At 58.9% G+C, this 17469-nt stretch overlaps 4 protein-coding genes across 5 annotated transcripts in view; 1 reads left to right on the plus strand and 3 right to left on the minus strand.

Annotated features, from left to right (window-relative positions):
• The window catches only part of IL17C (interleukin 17C), a 5107-nt gene extending 2580 nt beyond the window's left edge, over positions 1-2527 (plus strand). The window contains exons 2-3 of the mRNA XM_085234553.1: positions 771-1084; positions 1904-2527. Coding sequence (XP_085090679.1) covers positions 771-1084; positions 1904-2153 — 564 coding nt within the window. The 3' untranslated portion in view covers positions 2154-2527. The remainder of the gene's footprint in view (positions 1-770; positions 1085-1903) is intronic.
• Positions 2528-3011: 484 nt separating this feature from the next.
• CYBA (cytochrome b-245 alpha chain) lies at positions 3012-5001 on the minus strand. The gene is made up of 6 exons (XM_003209903.5): positions 4829-5001; positions 4241-4310; positions 3939-4013; positions 3754-3837; positions 3605-3686; positions 3012-3515 (listed from the first exon to the last, which is right to left on the minus strand). The coding sequence occupies exons 1-6, from the start codon at positions 4884-4886 to the stop codon at positions 3333-3335; spliced, it is 552 nt and encodes a 183-aa protein (XP_003209951.2). The 5' UTR covers positions 4887-5001; the 3' UTR covers positions 3012-3332.
• Positions 5002-5349: 348 nt separating this feature from the next.
• MVD (mevalonate diphosphate decarboxylase) lies at positions 5350-8210 on the minus strand. Its single transcript, XM_010718191.4, has 10 exons — positions 8067-8210; positions 7596-7666; positions 7374-7488; positions 7159-7299; positions 6883-7082; positions 6735-6809; positions 6273-6491; positions 6089-6204; positions 5736-5844; positions 5350-5665 (listed from the first exon to the last, which is right to left on the minus strand). The coding sequence occupies exons 1-10, from the start codon at positions 8134-8136 to the stop codon at positions 5585-5587; spliced, it is 1197 nt and encodes a 398-aa protein (XP_010716493.1). The 5' UTR covers positions 8137-8210; the 3' UTR covers positions 5350-5584.
• Positions 8211-9880: 1670 nt separating this feature from the next.
• On the minus strand, positions 9881-17461 carry RNF166 (ring finger protein 166). Of its 2 annotated transcripts, none has more exons than XM_085234676.1 (6): positions 17270-17461; positions 15555-15711; positions 15026-15138; positions 14541-14655; positions 13967-14074; positions 9881-13148 (listed from the first exon to the last, which is right to left on the minus strand). In XM_085234676.1, the coding sequence occupies exons 1-6, from the start codon at positions 17443-17445 to the stop codon at positions 13083-13085; spliced, it is 735 nt and encodes a 244-aa protein (XP_085090802.1). In that variant the 5' UTR covers positions 17446-17461; the 3' UTR covers positions 9881-13082. The 2 variants fall into 2 exon arrangements, with proteins under 2 accessions (XP_085090802.1, XP_019475412.2); XM_019619867.3 differs by lacking the exon at positions 17270-17461 and adding an exon at positions 16071-17198.
• Between the last annotated feature and the right edge of the window lie 8 nt (positions 17462-17469).

The raw sequence follows: 17469 nt of genomic DNA on the forward strand, positions 1-17469 counted from the left end.
TGCTTAGATGTGTGTATAGATGCGTGTGTGTATGGTGTGTGTGTGTAGAGATGTGTGCATGTGGTTGTGTTATCTACGTGTGTGTGTGCACATAGATGTGCGTGTATACAAGGCTGTTAGATGTGTGTGTGTACAGCTGTGTTAGGTGGGGGTGTGTGCATAGATGTGTTATACATGTGTATGTAGAGATGCGTGTGTATGGATGCATTGCATGGGTGCGTGTATACATGTGTTCTCCCTGTCCATGTGTAGGGATGTGTTAAATACGTACGTTCAAATGTGTTGCATACACATGTGTGTGCATATCTGTGTGTACATGTGTGTAGAAGTGCTACATGTGTGTAGAAGTGCTACATGTGTGTAGAAGTGCTACATGTGTGTACTTGTTACATACATTTGTATATAGTGCATACGTATAGATGTGTATGTGTTTCATATATATTATATCTACATGTATGTTATATACATGCACAAATGTATTACGTGTTCTGCATGTGCACGTTGTGTATAAACGGATCGTAAGCATGCACATGTGCTATATGTGTGTACAAACGTGCACGTTATGTGTGTGTAAATATAATTGCATATATGTGATGCGTGTCTGTTACATCTTTTTGTATCCGTGCGTGCACAGATGTGCTAGCTGCACGTTACGCATGACACGTTAGATCTGCGTTGTGTGTTACACGCGTGTGCGCAAACGTGCTGCATGCCACACGTATGTTGATGCGTGTAACACACACGGAGCTGATCCCCTGCACCCCACACAGGGCTGGCTGGGAGCGCTGGCGCTGCTGAGCGCCGTGGTGCTGTGCTGCTGCCTGCGCCGTCCTGCCGTCCCCACGCACCACCATCCCCACGTGCGCTGCTACGGCGCGGCAGAGCTGCGGGATGGAGAGGCTCCTGCACATCTCCTGGGCCGCAGCCTGCGCTGGGAGCAGCACGTGCCCGTGCAGTTGGTGCCCCAGATCGAGGCTGGCCAACGGCGACGGAGACGCAGAGAGCATTCCTGCCCCGCGTTGCAGCTCCGGGCAGGGCTGCACAGTGAGCCCCATGAGAGATCCATCTCACCGTGGCGGTACCGGTGGGTATGAGGGATGGAGAGGGATGGAGAGGGATGGAGAGGGATGGAGAGGGATGGAGAGGGATGGAGAGGGATGGAGAGGGATGGAGAGGGATGGAGAGGGATGGAGAGGGATGGAGAGGGATGGAGAGGGATGGAGAGGGATGGAGAGGGATGGAGAGGGATGGAGAGGGATGGAGAGGGATGGAGAGGGATGGAGAGGGATGGGCACAGCAGGATGGATGCAGTGGGATGGGCACAGCAGGATGGATGCAGTGGGATGGGCACAGCAGGATGGATGCAGTGGGATGGGCACTGTGGAATGAACATATTGGGATGGATGCAATGGGATTGTGAGGGATGGGCGTAGTGGGATGGAGAGGGATGGACTGGGATACAGCAGAATGGATAGGGATGGGCATAGTGGGATGGAGAGGGATGGGCACAGCGGGATGGACGGAGTGGAATGGAGCAGGATGGACACAGCAGGATGAACACAGAGATGGAGAGGGATGAATAGGGATAAACACAGTAGGATGCAGCAGGATGGACAGGAACAAGCACTGGGATAGAGTGGGATGGAAATAGCGGGCTGGATAGCAATGGGCACAGTGGTATGGAGTGGGATGGATGCAGTGGGATTGAGAGGGACGGATGCAGAGGGGCAGAGTGGGACAGATAGGGATGGAGAGAATTAGACATAGTGGGATGGATACAGTGGGATGGAGAAGGACTGAGAGGGATGGACACAGAGGGCTTCAGACAAATGGACACAGCAGGATGGACACACAGGGGCAGTTGCTCACCACGTCAACCCTTCACACCTTGTCCTTCTTGCAGCATCGATGAGGACGAGGACCGCTACCCACGCAAGCTGGCCTTCGCCGAGTGCCTGTGCACCGGCTGCGTGGATGTGAAGACAGGGAGGGAGACCACGGCGCTCAACTCGGTGCTCATCCACCAGACCATGATGGTGCTGCGCCGCAAGCCCTGCCCGCGCCCCTCCAGCCCCGGCCTCATCACCTTCGAGGTGGACTACATCCGTGTGCCCGTGGGCTGCACCTGCGTCCTGCCCCGCACCGGGCGCTGACCCCGCTCCCTTGGAGCACCCCCGACCCCGTGACCGTGTCACCCTCCTCGTGCTTGTTTTAGAGCACTTGTTCCACCCACCCCGCCCTCCTCCTCGACCCCATCACCGTTTATTTATGAGTTATTTATGATGCCCGCTGGGGGATTTATTTTTGTAACCCCGTATTTATTGCTGACCCTCCCTAGCCCCCCATAAGGCAGCAGCCCTGGGCTCAGCCTCAGCCCACACCTGCAGCCCTCCCCGGGTGCTTCCCAGTTATTTATTCCCCCCCAGTGCTATTTATTGAGACCTCCGTGTGCTATTTAACGCCGGCAGTGTGCAGCCTGAAAATAAAAGCCTGACTCCCAATGTGCCACACTGGGATAACTGGGAGGGGAAGGGGCAGAGGTGCACGGGTCCCCCAGGTGTGCCCTGTGGATGCTGGAGGGGAGTTACCAAGGATGGAGGGATAAAGGTGCATCTGATACCGATTCCAGCTGCCCCTGGATGCTGGGGGGCATCTGCCATCCCCAAAGGACACCCAGGGGAAGGGGGAGGCAATGGGGAGAGCAGGAGAAGGACAACCCCACACCAGCACCCCATCACCACCCACTCCTTTCCCACTGCTCTGCCCTGGGCACTCACATCCCATGGGCTCAGCGCCACCTACCGGGGTTGTCCCACATACCTTCAGAGCACCCATGGGTGCTGGGGGGGTGGGAGGGGGTAAGGGGCTGGGTGTCACCTCTGGGGACCATGTGTCCTCAAGTCTGTCCCTATTTAGTGTCCATCACTGGGATCACTAAAGATTTGGGCATCGAACTCCAACCTTGCACCCAGGGCACACAGGGGCAATGAATGGAGTGGGGTCAGGAAGGATCTGGGGCCTTTTGGTCCTTTTATTGCAAAAAGCAACCAGAGAAAAAAAGAAGAGAAAAAAAAAAAAAAAAAAAAAGACAACATACAAAATGTGAAGAGGTGGTGCAGCGAGCAGAGCTGCGTGAATCCCAGCAGCACAGTGGGGCTGTGTGGCTGGGGGAGTCCCCTGGGATATGGGGGGGCATCTCAACAGCTCCAGGGATTCTGAGATCACCCAGAAGCTGGGAGAGGGATGAGCACCCCCAGGGGTTTGGGGACCAGTCGGGGGGGTGAGGGGTGCAGCTGGGAAGTGAGTGCAGCAGCAGGACCCCCAACTCCGTGTTACTCAACCTCTACAGGGATGGGGTTCACTTGCCCCCCAACTTCGACCGCCTGCTTCCTGCGTGCATCAGCAGGGGGTCGAGGTGGGGGGTTGCTGGGGGGCTGCTTGATGGTGTCCCCCATATGTGGCCGCTCCCGGGGCTTCTGCTCAATGGGTCGCCACTCCTCCCCACGCACAGCTGCCTGCAGGGTCAGAGGGGAAGGGGGCAGTCAGTGGGGAAGCCTTCTCCTTCAACCCCATAACCACCCCCTGCCCCCCCAGAGCAGCTCACCAGCAGGTAGATGCCGCTGGCAATGCCCAGACAGACAGTGCCCAGGATGGTGGAAAGCAGGAAGCCAGCAGGGACGGCCAGTCTGAGGGTATAAAGGAGGGTGAAGGGGGTGATTCAGGGTGTGCCCCCCAACCCCACACCCCACTCACGCTGCATGCAGGATGGCACGGATGTAGTAATTCCGGGTGAGTGGTCCAAACACCTTCAGCACTGCCGTCATGTACCTCTGGCCACTGTGGGGTAATATGCAGAGTCAGGGGGGCACCCAACCCTAAAGGACCCCCCCCCCAACACGTAGCAACCCCAATACCACCAATACCACCCTATCACTCACCAGCGCTCCATTGTGGAACCCTTCTGCCTCTTGCTGCGTGGGTACTCCAGAAGGCAGACGAAGGCACCTGCAGCACTGAGTCGGGGGGGTCAAGGAAAAGGGGTGTCCAGAGCCAAGGGTAGGGGGTGAAATCCATAGGGAATGGGGCAGAAATGGGGTCAAGGGTGGGGGTGAATTCTGTAGGGAAAGGGGCAGGAATGAAACGATGTGGGGCCAAACAGCAGGAAGACGATGTGGGACACCCCCCTCCCTACCTGCACAGGGTCAGGTGCCCCCTCCCACCCCGAGTCCCATAAGGATACATGGCGTACGCGGCGAAGTACCAGCCCTTGAACTGCCCAGCCACCGCCACGACCCCTCCGGTCAGCATGACTGCGGGACAGCGGGGACATTGCTGCCATCCCTGGCACCTCCAACGAGTGGGGACATCGGGGGATGCTCCGCGTGGGACCCTCAGGAGCCCGAGCAGGGAACGGTGGGGGAGGGGGAGGGCAAGGGGGGAGGTTAACTCCCGGTAGTGGCGTGGCTGGGGGACAGCGTGGGAGACCCACGGTGACACACGATGGGGACGACAGGCTCGCCAGCTCTTCCGCGTCCTCATTGCCTCTCACTTCCTCCATCCCCGGGGGGGGGTTGGGCCAAAACGGGCTGGGAGGGGGAACGGCTCGGGGGGCGACGACACAGCTAGGGGTCGCTGCGTGGGGCGGGGGCTCGGACTCCTCTCCATATCCCACCTCCATAGCCCTGCATCCTCAACACTGCCTCTTCACCCCTAAAGCCCCCTCCCCGTATCCTCACCCCATCCCTGCATCCCCTCCCATATTCAGCCCTTCGAACCCCTCCCCCTCATCACCCAGCCCCTTAACCCTGCACCCCCATCCCGCACTCACTCAGCCCGGCCGCCAACGCCTGTTCGTTGGCCCACATGGCCCACTCGATCTGCCCCATGGCCCGGCTCGACTTGACTCGGCTCAGCCCGACCCGGAAGGCAGCGGTGCAGCCGCGCAGCCGAACCCCTTCCCCTCCTTTGGCCACGCCCCCTTCTTGTAACCCACGCCCGTAAATACGCTTAGGCCACGCCCACTAATCACAAACCACGCCCACTTTCGCTGACAGCGTTTGTCGCAGACCACGCCCCTTTCGCGCAGGCCACGCCCCCAAGCGTCGCCCCCCAGCGCAGCGCCGGGCCATAGGGGGACACGGGAACATAGGGTGACATGGGACAGGAGCAGCCCTGATGGGGATCACGGAGTGACTGGGGACAGGGTGGACCCCCGGTGGGACACAGGGCATGCTGAGCTCCGGCAAGAGGCTGGCTGCAGGGGACAGCAGCACAGTGGACAGCAGGGGGAGGCAGGACAGCACCCCATCACCCCACGGCACACAGAACCAACAAACCCCAGAGCAGAGCTGCGGCTGGAAAACCTCTATTATTTGGTTACAAAAGAGTAAAAACCAGGCAATGGGAGGGGACACGTCTGGGCCAGGATGGGGACAGCTGAGGACAGCACCTCACAGCCCCAAAGTAGGCACTGGGATGGTGGGTCCCTGCCTGTGTGCCCCCCAGGGCGAGCCCCTGCTGGGCATCCCTGCTGTCCCCGGTGGTGTCCCCCATCATAGTGTCCCCATCACAGAGTCCCCCATTCTCAGGCAGAGCGGCACGGCAGCCCATCAGGGCCCAGCAGGTGCTGGCTGGGGTCATCCAGGAGCTGTGGGCCAGGGCCAGGCTGTGGGGACAGGAGCTGTGTTAGGGGACAGCAGGCAGCAGTAGGGTCGGGGCCCTGTCCCCCCCCATACCTTTGTGTGTAGGATGTAGCGAATGGCCCCTGGCACTGGATCCACCACCACGGCTGACACCAGCTCCTCTGGCAGCACCGCCGTGCCAACAGGTCGGCCTCGAAGGAACCTGCAGCAGGGATGGCACTCAGCTGTCCCCAACCCCATCCCACGTCCCCGTCCCATGGTTCCATTCCCATTGCTATCCCACCAGTCCCTATCCACAACTCCATCTCCATCCCTCCAGTCCCCATCTCCATCCCTATCACCATCCCACCAGTGCCTACACCCATCTCCATACCCATTCCTACCCCACCTTTTCCCAACCCCAACCCCATTCCCATCCCACCAGTCCCAAATGACAACACCCTTACTGGTCCCCATTGGAGTTGGGTGGGAAGCTGCGCCTCACCACCTCCACGAACTCATCCACCGTGTCCTCCAGCATGAAGATGACCGCGTTGGGGCCGGCATCAAAGGTGTAAGCCACCTGGGGACGGGGACACAGTGAGAGGTGCACAGTGCCAGCGGGACGGGGCCGTGGGGGGGCTGCCCTACCTTGGTGCGCCCGTGGTGGGCGTTGAAGCGGTGTGCCAGGGCGATGATGCGCTGCGAGATGTCGTTGAGGTAGAAGATGGGAGGGAAGGTGTCAAGGCAGGTGGCGTGGAACTGATTGCTGTCCTGCATGGTCAGCTGGCCAAAGGCCTCAAAGTCCCGATCCTGGATGCAGCGCGCCATGCGGGTCATGCGCTCCGGCACCACCATCTCAGCACGGTACTATAGGGAGAGCACCAAGGGGGAACATCTCACAAATCCCATGGGATTTGCCTCCCCACAGCCCCCCCCCTCAGAGTCCCACAGCCCCACTGCAGAAAACCATTGAAGGAGACTTCTAAGATCTGTGCTCACTGACCATGCCCCCACGTGCCACAGCTCTGCAGTTCTGGGACACCCCCAGGGATGGGACTGCCCCACCTCCCCAGGCAGCCTGCGCTGCTCATCACCAAACATCCAACCCACCTTCAGCAGGGGGCTGGTGTCCACGCTGGTCTGCATCCCCGCCGTGCTGCCCACCGCCTTCTTCTCCCCGCTGACCTACAGGAGACCACAGGATGTGGGCACCCTACGAGGGCCAGCTCCCAGCCCCAACGGCAATCCCGTCCCTCACCACCAGCACGAGGACGCTCAGCTCCGGCCAGTGTGTCTCAGGTGCCAGCTGCTGTGCCACGCTGTCCTTGCCGTCCGGCCGCTCCCCGCGGTGCCACTGCACGAAGCCCCCCAGCATACTGCGGCACGCACTGCCCGACCCACGCCGTGCCACCTCTGACAGCTCTCCCTCCACACCATACAGCCGTGCCAGTGCTGACACTGCAGGGATAACACTGCTGTGCTCACGCTGTCCCCATCACCCTGCCCTCCACCCCCCGCTGTCCCCCATACCCACCCAGGCAGGCATAACCAGCAGCTGAGGATGCCAACCCAGCAGCAGTGGGGAAGTTGTTCTCGGAGGCGACGTGCACTTTGTAGGAGAGGCTGAGTGGGGCTGCAGCATCGTCACCGCGTCTCTTGCGGGCCAAGCGCCGCACTGTGCGGGGATGGGGTTATAGGGAAGCACAGGACATGTGGCTCTGTGCCCCCACCCACCCCGGCACAGCTCACCTTCCCGCAGGCAGGCCTGCAGCCGGGGCTGCCCTGCATCCACCTCCTCCCCATTCAGCCACAGGCGGTCTTCGGTGAAGTCACGGCATGCGGCGGCTGTGGTGGTGGTCCTCAGCTGTATGGGATGGTGCTGAGCTCGGGGGCATGCAGCCCTGGGGATGGAGGGGGTGGGGGGATATCGGATCCCCAGGGCTGGGGGTGGGCACGCAGCCCTGCACCAACCTGGTCCTGGTGCAGCGTCACGCTGAGTGAGGAGTTGATGGGCAGGATGAGGTCGGTGTCACGCTTACCCCCTGCGAGAGATGTGGAGAGGTACAGCAATGCTTGGCATGGCACAGTGCCTCTGTGCATAGCACGGCACTGCCTGGCATGGCATGGCACCGCTTGGCGTGGCATGGCATGGCATGGCACTGCTTGCTGCCCATCAGCACTGCATGGCACAGCATTCCATGCTGCTTGGAACGGCACAACACAGCACAGCACTGCACGGCACGGTTTGGCACTGCACGGCACTGCTCGGGATGGGCATGGCACAGCGTGGCACAGCGTGGCACAGCGTGGCACAGCGTGGCACAGCGTGGCACAGCTCAGCACAGCACGGCACTGCCTGGCACGGCACGGCACGACATGGCACATCACGTAGCACAGCAAAACCCGGCACGGCACGACCCCGCGTCCCCCGCCCGCACTCACAGTATTTGATGACGGCGATGTTGACGGGCGCTGTGCAGGTGACCCGCGCCGTGCCCCGTTCCGCCGCCATGCTTCCGCACACCGCCGCCGCCACGCCCCGCCCACCCGCTCGCGCGTGTGAGTCCCGCCACGCTATTGGCTAGCGGCACAGCGGCCGGGGCCGGACGACCAATAGCAGACATCGGACCACGGGGCGGCCCCGCCCCATCCCGCCCATTGATGGAGCAGAGCGAGGGCGTGAAGGGGGCGGGGCGAACGTGGCGCCGTGTGAGCAGCGCGCATGCGCGGAGATGAGCTGTGCTGAGGGTCTGTGCTCCCAGTACCCCTATTCCGGGGCTCCCAGTGCCACCAGCACCCCCAGTACCCCCACTACCCACCCAGTGCCCACAGTAACCCCACTATACACCCCCAGTGCCAGAGCTCCCAGTAACCCCAGTGCTCCCAGCACACACTCCCCAGCCTGACAAGCAGCGGGAGCCCCTATTCCCCCTTTGGCAGCCGAGATCCACCCCCCCCCCAGTGTCCCCTCACTCCCATGGGGTATTTTTGTCCCTCATCCCTGTGCCTGGAGGTGGGCACACGCCTGGTATGTGGCTGACACTGCTGGGGGTGGGCCCAAAAGCCCCCACCCGAGGCCGAGGGAGCAGCCCATAGGTTGTATTTCGGGTGACCACCCCCAGTGGGTGCTGGCAGGTGCAGTGGGGGCCACCCCAGGCTCTGAGTGCACCCCCCAGAGCTTTATAAGCATTTTCCATGGGCGAGAGGAAGGCACACGGCTATTTTGGGGTGTGGGATTCTTTCCCTGTCACAGGGACAGGTGGGGACCCGATTTAGCCCAGTGGGGCTGCAAACAGCACACGGGGAGGGGCATGGCACCCCTCTGCTGACATCCCCCATATGCCCCCAGGGCTCTCCAGCCACCAGGTGACACCGTGGGGCACCATCACCACGCTGGGGATGCTCAGTTATTTGTGGGATCCCTAGGGTACAAATCCTATAGGAGCACCCAGGCCAGAAGTCTCCTCAGCACAGCAGTGCTAAGACCCAAGGGACAGCCAGCTCCAGCCCCAGGGATCCTATGGCCAGCAGGGCACAGCCAGGGGAGCCATGGCACTGTGCTTGGGTTATAGCTGAGCTCAGTAAAACCCTGCTCTTCTTTAGAGGGTTTCCCACCCAAAAGCAGCCAGGAGTAGCACAGACCCCCTCAGCCCAAAAAGCCTGGCTTGGGGGCATGGGGGCAGCTTGGCTCCATCCATGGGGACACAGTGGTGAGCAGGGCAGGGGATGTGGGATGGGGAAGAGGATGCACTGCATCAATAAAGGACATCTCTCTGTTCACAGCCGTGGGGTTCAGCTCCACTTTTAATGATTGCAGAGTCCAAAGCCCCAAAACCCTCTATGGTGCAGAAATTGAGGCAGGGCACACTCAGCCTCAGAGCGCCTGAACTGGAGAAAGATGCTGAGCAGAGCCAGCACTGCATCCTCAGGGAATCCCATAGGGGCACAGAGCCAGGACACCCGGAGCAGGAACACCCATCACACTGCCCTGGCTCACACCCAGCAGTGCTTTTGGGACAGCACGTGCCAGGACACGCTGCCAGTACTGGGCACAGGTGGCCACGGGGCTCCCATGGGGTCTGGTGATGTCGTAGCATTGCCAAATCCCTCCATTAATGGCAGGAGTTAATGACTCAGGGCACAGGGCTGTAAGAATGAGCTCTTTGCACAGGGAAGGATTTTGGCCCCAGTGCCGTCCCATTCTGCTCCCCACCTGGACACCTTGGGGGGCACAGACTGCAGTCCGAGGCCACCCATGGATGAAACTGCCTTTATTGAGAAAAAATGGTTTGCTACAAATACGTCGTTGTATTTTTATAATTATTATTATTATTTTTCTTCTTCTTTTTCAAAAAACGGTATGTCTCGTTAAAAGTTCTAGTCATTATGCAAAAAGTCAGGGTAACATGGACGAGCACAGCTGGCAGCGCAGCAGGATTCCCAATCCCACACCAAGGGGTGCAAGAGGCAGGAGCTGCCCGTGCTGCCTTAAAGTGCTTTACAAAAGCAGCCACTGCTGCCCCTGCTCCAACACTGCCGGGGCAAAAGAGAGGAAGAGGAGGAGGAGGAAGAGAAGGAGGAGGAAGGAGACAGACATTAAAAGCACTGTCCCAGATTGCCCAAGGCAGGCAGCAAGAGCTCCAATGGAGGGCTGCATGTGGCAGAGCCCTCTAAGCAGGAACCCAGGGGTCCTAGACAAGGAGGGGACAGGGAAACCAACTAGGTTCCTCTCTGATGTCCCTGCTCCATCCCAGTGGGAGCAGGTAAAGCCCCTGGGTTGGATACATGGCAAGGGTACAGTGCTGGGTAGGGAAGACACCACAGCTTCCCACTAACCCTGGCTGCACAGAGGGAGCAGAGCAGCCCCAGCCCTTACCCCCTGCCAGGGGGCTGCCAGAAGCACAGGGGAGACCCCGGCCCCCAGAACACTTAGTACTACTTAAAGTAAAAAGACAGTATTGCTAGAGCAGAGCTGGAGGGAGCCAGGACTCAGGCAATCCACAAAAGGATACTTCTCTGAGTGGGGATGCAGGCAGCACCCCAGCCCCGCTGGCACAGGTACAGCCCCAGAGCAGAGCAGTGGCACATCCCAGCAGCATGCTGTCCTTTGGGACAGCCCCGGACAGGACTGTGCCTGCTTCCCACAGCACAGAGCATGGCTGGTAGCCTTGGGGGCAAAGCTTGGGGTCCAACTTGGAGAGACTCTTTGGGACCTCCTCCAGCACACAGTGGGGGCTGCTGCCCTCCGGAGCACTCTTCCCAAAGCCATCTCAAAGCCCTGTTGGGAAGCAGGTGTCAACTCACTGCCTTCACGTGGTAACCTGGGTCATCCTCCTTGCTGGTGTGACCCCAGAGGGTGGCAGGGCACCAACAGGCAGCTCTTCTCCTCCAGCTGCTGGCAACCCATTGCATGGGAAGGGAATTATGCTGCACAGGGCCACGGCCGTGCTCAGGCTTGTGGCAGCCTGAAGCCAGGCAGATCTCCCTTCCACCCACACTCAGCTGAGCAGAGCAGACAGCACAGGGCAGGGAGGAAGGGGACGGTGGGGCACAGAAACCTGCTGGCCTAGGCAGGCTGCAGGGCAAAAGGGAAGGGCACAAAGAGCTGCACCTTCTGCCCCAACACTGCGTGGCATGGGAACACAGACGTGCCCTGCAGCTGATTTCTGCCTGTCCAGTACAGGGAGCTATGGAACTTCACTCGGAGCAGCAACTGCTCCACTTGAAGTCTCCTGGTTCAGGGGACAAGATGCTCTGCGTTAGGGCTGGCATTCTGCACAGCCACCAAGGGCAGACATCCCCACACAGCTGGCAGCCACACACAACCCAGCTGCTCTGCATCGAGCACCAGCTGGCAGCACCAAACCCTCTTGCATCCCCACCATGCACCCACATGCAAGCTGCCTCTCCGGGTTACACCCAGCAGTGCCACGCAGCCAGCTCTGCCTGCAAGGATTAACACTGCCACTGCAGGAGCACAAAGCCTCCTAGTGAAACCCTCCTCTGCCATGCCAAAGGGTTACAGCAGTGCAGTGGGTTTGGAAGAAAATCCAAACTTGGGCAATTTCCAGCAGGGCTTTCGCAAGCCCAGCCTGGTGGGCTGCACCCTTTGCTCCCAGCTCAGGGCTCAAACACTGCTTGCTGTTTAATTACAAGCATCTGAGAGAGCAAACTGTGGGCAGAGGAAGGAAGCCCACTCACAGCTCAGAGAAGCTACGAGAAGCTGCACCCAGCAAGAACCCAAGGAGCCCAGTGATGCAGCCAACAGCCCAGGGATCACAGCCATACAACAAAGGGGCTGCTTGTCCTCCCAAAGGTCCTTTTTGAAGCAGAGCTGTGGGGCTGGCCATGTTCTGACCAACACAGCGCTGCGCTGACACGGCCTCATCACCGCCTGCAGAGTAAAGCTGACAGCAGAAGGGGACAGACAGGTCGGAGAGAAGAGAGGAGGAAGCCCAGATGCTCACGTGGCTCAGCAGAGTCCCAGCTGCAGGCCCAGGGTTCAGCTCTTCCCTCCCACCCCATTTCAAATCCACAGCGTGTTCGTTTGGTTGGTTTCTTTTTGTTGCTTTGTTAAAAAATATACTTTCTTAATAATGTTCCATAAAAATACTCTCGTCCCCAGTGACGGATATTGCAGTGTGAAGAGTAACAGCTTCTGTTCCTGCTCTATAAAACGTGGAAAAGGCGTCACGCCGCTTCATGTAGAAAAACAGAACGCAGTATTACAAGAGCTGGTACAAAAGGAGGGAGGTGGGAGTTGCACTGGGACAGTCCACAGCTCCAAATCCGCTGCCATGTGGGCACAGCAGGCCTGCAGTCTCGCTCTGGGATTCAGCCTGCTGCTTTTGGGCTGGGCTGCGTGGCAGCAGGAAGAGGAGGGCAGCTCCCAACTGCAGCGTGGGGGGACAGAGCGACGTCTCCAGAAATAACCTCGTGGGGTTTAAAAAGAAACAAAACACTCTGTGCTGCTTTCTTCCTTTTGCCAAAAAAAAAAAAAAAAACCAAAAAACCAAAAAAAAACCAAACAAACAAACCCCAAAAGGACGTGGATGGTTGCAGTTTGAAACGAGGGCTTTTCTGCATAAAACGCAACGTAGTTTTACGTACCTATCAAATTGCAACAAAGAGCATGAAGACAAATGGTGCCAAAAAGCATCTAATAATAAATAGATCTGGATACAGGTATACACTCCGTGTACGGATATGAAATGCCTAACTGAGGAACGGTCCCCTGTCCTCTCTCCTCCCAGCAGCGGACGGCTCTGCTCACTCACCAGTCCAGAGTGATGCTGAGGCATCTCCACCTTCTTCGTGGTGGTGGGATCAGCCCACAGAAGTGAGGGAAGAGAGGCGGTGATTCTCAGGGGGCAATGAGTTCCATGCCTCCCCAGCAGGAAGGTCGAGTGTGCAAAAGGGGTGTGAGGTGGGGTCCGAAGCAAAGCTCCATGGCGGCCCTCAGTTCTCAGAGAGTGACAGAGCCAGAGCAGCCTGCAGTGCTGCCTCCTCGTCGATGTTATAGTCCTAAAAACAGAGAACGGATGGTCAGGAAGGCAGTGGTGTGAGGTTGTGCTGCCCTGTCTTTGTGTCGCAGTCCCTCTCCTGCCTGGGTTGAGAGTCCTGCCATCACCCGTGCTTTCAGACATGGCAGCAGGCAGGGATAAAACTGGCCCTGGTTTCCCAGATGGGCTCCAGGGAAAGCTTTCTTGCAAGGCTACACGCTTCTCCAGTGTTCCAGTCAACCCTTTCCTGGGATATTTCTCTGCAAATAGTTGGAGGGGGATCCAGGCAACAAAGTTAGGATGCTAATAAAATCATCTGCTAATCCCTGTGACCAAAGCTGCACAGTCACACTCCTACGCCCCACTCAGATGGTCTGCAGCCCCCCAAAAGGACGTCCCCTGTGCTGTAGCCAGACCTTCCATGCTGCAGGCTGGGCTGCTCCTCGCCCTCTCCTCGTGTTTCCCCACGTGAAGCCTTGAAGAAAAGGGCTTTTGTATTACAGTCCCTCAGGGGAAGAGTTTAATGGAGCACATGGAAAAAACCAAACCATCTTCATGGGGAGGGATAACATTTTTCTCTGCTGCTCTTGGGGTGACTTTTGCCTTAGTGTGTGTCTAACAAGGACCAGTGTGAACACCCAGAAGCTCTCCCAAGTGGGGCTATGTGTGCTGCATGCATCCCACAAAGCCCAAAGGAAAAACTGTCCCCTTGCACACCCCAATGTGCTTCAAACCAGGACAGGCAAATCCTGGCAGGCAAGAAGGGCTGGATTTGTCACCCAGACACTCTGTGTGGGACACAGGAAAGATGATTCTGTTCTGGCTCACGGCCATACTCACCACGAAGGTGTCATAGGAGAACTTGTGCCGGTGCAGGAGGTGCTGCAGGAAGTTTGCACTCTTGTAGCTGGGGTCCCCCCAGGGCATGGCTGAACAGACTGGGCACACCTGCAGCAGGCAGAGACAGGGCAGCTGTGAGATGTGGGCACTGAGCCACCTCCAGCTCTCCTGGGGGGCATCAGGGAGCTGGTGCAGCCATGGCACAAGGGAGAAGTGAGCAGTGTCCCTCTCTCTAGGGTTGGGTATCCACTGCAGTGGATATACCAAGTGCCTCTGCCCTCTCAGCAGATCCCTCTGCGCACAAAACTGCTGGCACGTGGCCCGGACTGCTTTTAGCTTGCTGACTAGTTAAATGTGTACATGAGCACCTTCAGATGATGCCAGAGCTGCGAGTTCCCCACCTCAGTCAGATCAACAGCAAGGGGGAGAGCAAACCCAGCACCAGCTCGGTCACAAGCATAATGAGACAGAGGCAGCTCACTCCAGAGAGCCTCTAACAAGGCCAGCAGGGGCTGCCATGAATCTGTTCATATTTCCAGCAATACCCACCCAGAACCACCCCAGCCTTGCTCACCACTTTGTTGGGGTCATTGCGGTGGTTTTCCATGCAGTGCTTTACCAGTTCCTGCTGGTCCAGATTCCGGGCCCCACAATATGGGCACACAAACGTTGAGCGATTGGGAATATTGCTAAAGAGAATGAGAACAAGCTCAGACCCCCGCCAAGTGCCTGGATCAACTTCTTCCAAACAAACCCAGCCACCTCTGTTGCTGCCTGTTCTGCTTTGTCCCACCTGCCCACAGTAAAGCCAAACCAGCCTGTTCCCAGCCCAGCCGTGAGCTCAGCCACCCTGATCTGCTCAGTCCTTTCTCGCTGGCTGAGACACAGGGCAGTGCCAGGGCTGCAGATGCCACCAGGATAAGCATGCTGATGTTTGTGGTTGCGAACAGCCCAGGATAACGAGAAAGCAAAACACGTGTTTGGATTTTAGAGCTTCTAGTGAAGATGGATGAGAATGTCTGTGCAATTTGCATTTTTCTATGTAATACATGACAGTACCTGGGGATAGGCTGGGATGTGGGGACAACTGGGACAAACTTGGGGCAGTTGGCCATCTGCTCCTGCACCTTTGCGCAAGACGAGACGTGAGACCGCATTTTTGCTAGGGTCACCTGGAGAAGGAGAGGAGAAATATTCCCAGAGGCTGCAGGAACACATTCACCTGTCAGTCAAAGCACCAGAGCCACCGGTTTGGTAGAGGAAAGCAGTTTTCACCACGCTTTGGCCAATCAACAGCAGAGCAAACCGAGGTTACACACAAGAAGTCGGGCTGGCTACGTTATTGCAGCACTAGCTCCAATTTCCTTTGCAAAAGAGGAACTGTTGACATGCATAGCCCTGAACTGCTCTGGCACCATGACAGTGGTTTGTTTCAGGGTGACAGACAGGAAGCTACAGGGAAACCCCCACAGTTAGTGGAAGGCAGAAAGCACACCAGCACAGCCTGTGGAGGTGCACCACGAATCACAGCCCTACAGCCGGTCCAGAAGCACCCCACACCTGACTGCTGGGCTGGGCCATGCTTTACCTTCTTGCTGCAGCCTCTGCAGGGAGCCTTGTAGGATGAGAGCTGTTTCTCCACACTGGAAGCCTTCTCTACCTTCTTGGGGTCGAAGGGCATGCGGCAGAGCGGGCAGAGTGGGGATGGCACCTGGAGGCAGGGCTGCAGGCACTCCCCGCAGAACCTGGGGGCAAAGAGAGCAGCAGGAGTGAAACCTCAGCCCCAGGGCAGGACACGGGGCTGCTGGGCATCTTGGGCGGCCCCAAAACCTAGCAAGCAGCATCCTCACAGGGCAGCGTGGGAAATGATGAGGGGCAGTCAGGCATAGCTCAATCCCCAAAGGAGCTGCTTGCCCTTCAAACATCACTCCTTGCACGTGCCATAGGGCTCCACGCACGTGTGCCTGCTGCTTGGAGACTCAAGGCCAGGAGCAGTGAGCAGACGGCCCAGATTTGAGCAGAGCCAAACAATAATGGGCGCTGAGCACTCAAGCTGCAAGGAACAAAGCGAGCATGCAAGCTCAAGCATTAGAGCCCAGCTCACCTCCTCTCAAGGTCTTTAAGTCTGCAGCACAAAGGAAGCCCACACAGCCACACGGAGGGGGAGGGCTGAGCACTGTGCCACCTCCCATCCTCTTCTTGCAACCCCTTCGCACTCAGACGTGGTCGCCTAAAGTGCCACAGTGTCCCCATCTGCTACCCAGCTCATGTCATTCCGCAGCTGTGCTGGCAGCTGGCACAGCCCCTATCTCACACACTGCCTCTCCACATGACAGCAGCAAAGCCTGCAAGGATGTCACTGCCGGGGATTCCCAGGTGGCAGCGTGGCACACTTAACAGGGCCAGGGCTGCGGAGGAGCCACGTGCACTGCAGATGAGAGGGGGAAACACCATAGGGGGGTCCTCTGCTCCAGTTCCCTTCCAACCCCGTGCAGCACCCTCAGCCTCAAGCACATCAAGAGCTGCCACAGCCATGGGATGAGGATGTCCCCAAAAGCTGCTCAGAGGTGGCACCGACACACCGTGCTGCCAAGGGGATCCAGTGCACTCCCATGGGTGTCAATGGGGATTTCCAATCTGAAACCCCAACTGGAACAGCCAAGGGGAGAACTCAGCTTTGGGGAGGAACAGCAGGACTCGGTGTGAGCACAGGATGGGATGGGGGATCCCGGTACCAGCTGGAGTGCGGGATGGGGCCCTGATGTGGAGGAATTGTGGGTGCCCTATCCCTGGAGGCATTCAGCTTGGATGGGGCCCAGTGCAGCCTCATCTGGCTCCTGATTTAGCAGTTAGCAACCCCAGCCACGGCAGGAGCTTGGAAATGGATAATCTTTGAGGTCCCATCCAACCCAACTATTCTGTGACAGTATGGTGTGAGGCAGGAGATGGGATATGGGTCGGTACTGGGTGTGCTGTGGGATAGGATGAGGGTCCTGGGTTGGAGGTCCCTGTTACAGGTAAGGAACGGGATGGCACGGCACGGGATGGCACGGCACGGGATGGCACGGCACGGGATGGCACGGCACAGTGACTCCGGTGCCAGCAAGGCTGTGGGACGGCAGGCAGGGCATGGGGCGTGATGCAGGATGGGCTGACAGCCCGGTTCTGGCCGGACAGCGGGATGTGGGGCCCGGTTCTGGGGGCCCGGCTGGAGCCCAGCCCTCCCCACGCACCGCCACCCGCCCCGGGCTCACCGCCCACACCGACCCCCTCAACCCCCCCATCGCCGCCGCCCCCGCTCACGTGTGGCCGCAGCCCGCGATGCCGACGGCGCGGTGAAAGACCTCCAGGCAGATGGGGCAGCTGAACTGCGCCTCCAGCGCTTCGGCCGCGGGGCCGGCGGGGGGCGGCGGGCGGGGGGGGCCGGGGCCCGAGGCCTGGGGGCGCTGCGCCGCCGCTACCAGCAGGCTGCGGAACATGGCGGCGGCGGGCGTAGGGATGGC

Source organism: Meleagris gallopavo, chromosome 13 (genome assembly GCF_905368555.1).
Source record: "Meleagris gallopavo chromosome 13, MGAL_WU_HG_1.1, whole genome shotgun sequence".
NCBI classification, from domain to species: domain Eukaryota; kingdom Metazoa; phylum Chordata; class Aves; order Galliformes; family Phasianidae; genus Meleagris; species Meleagris gallopavo.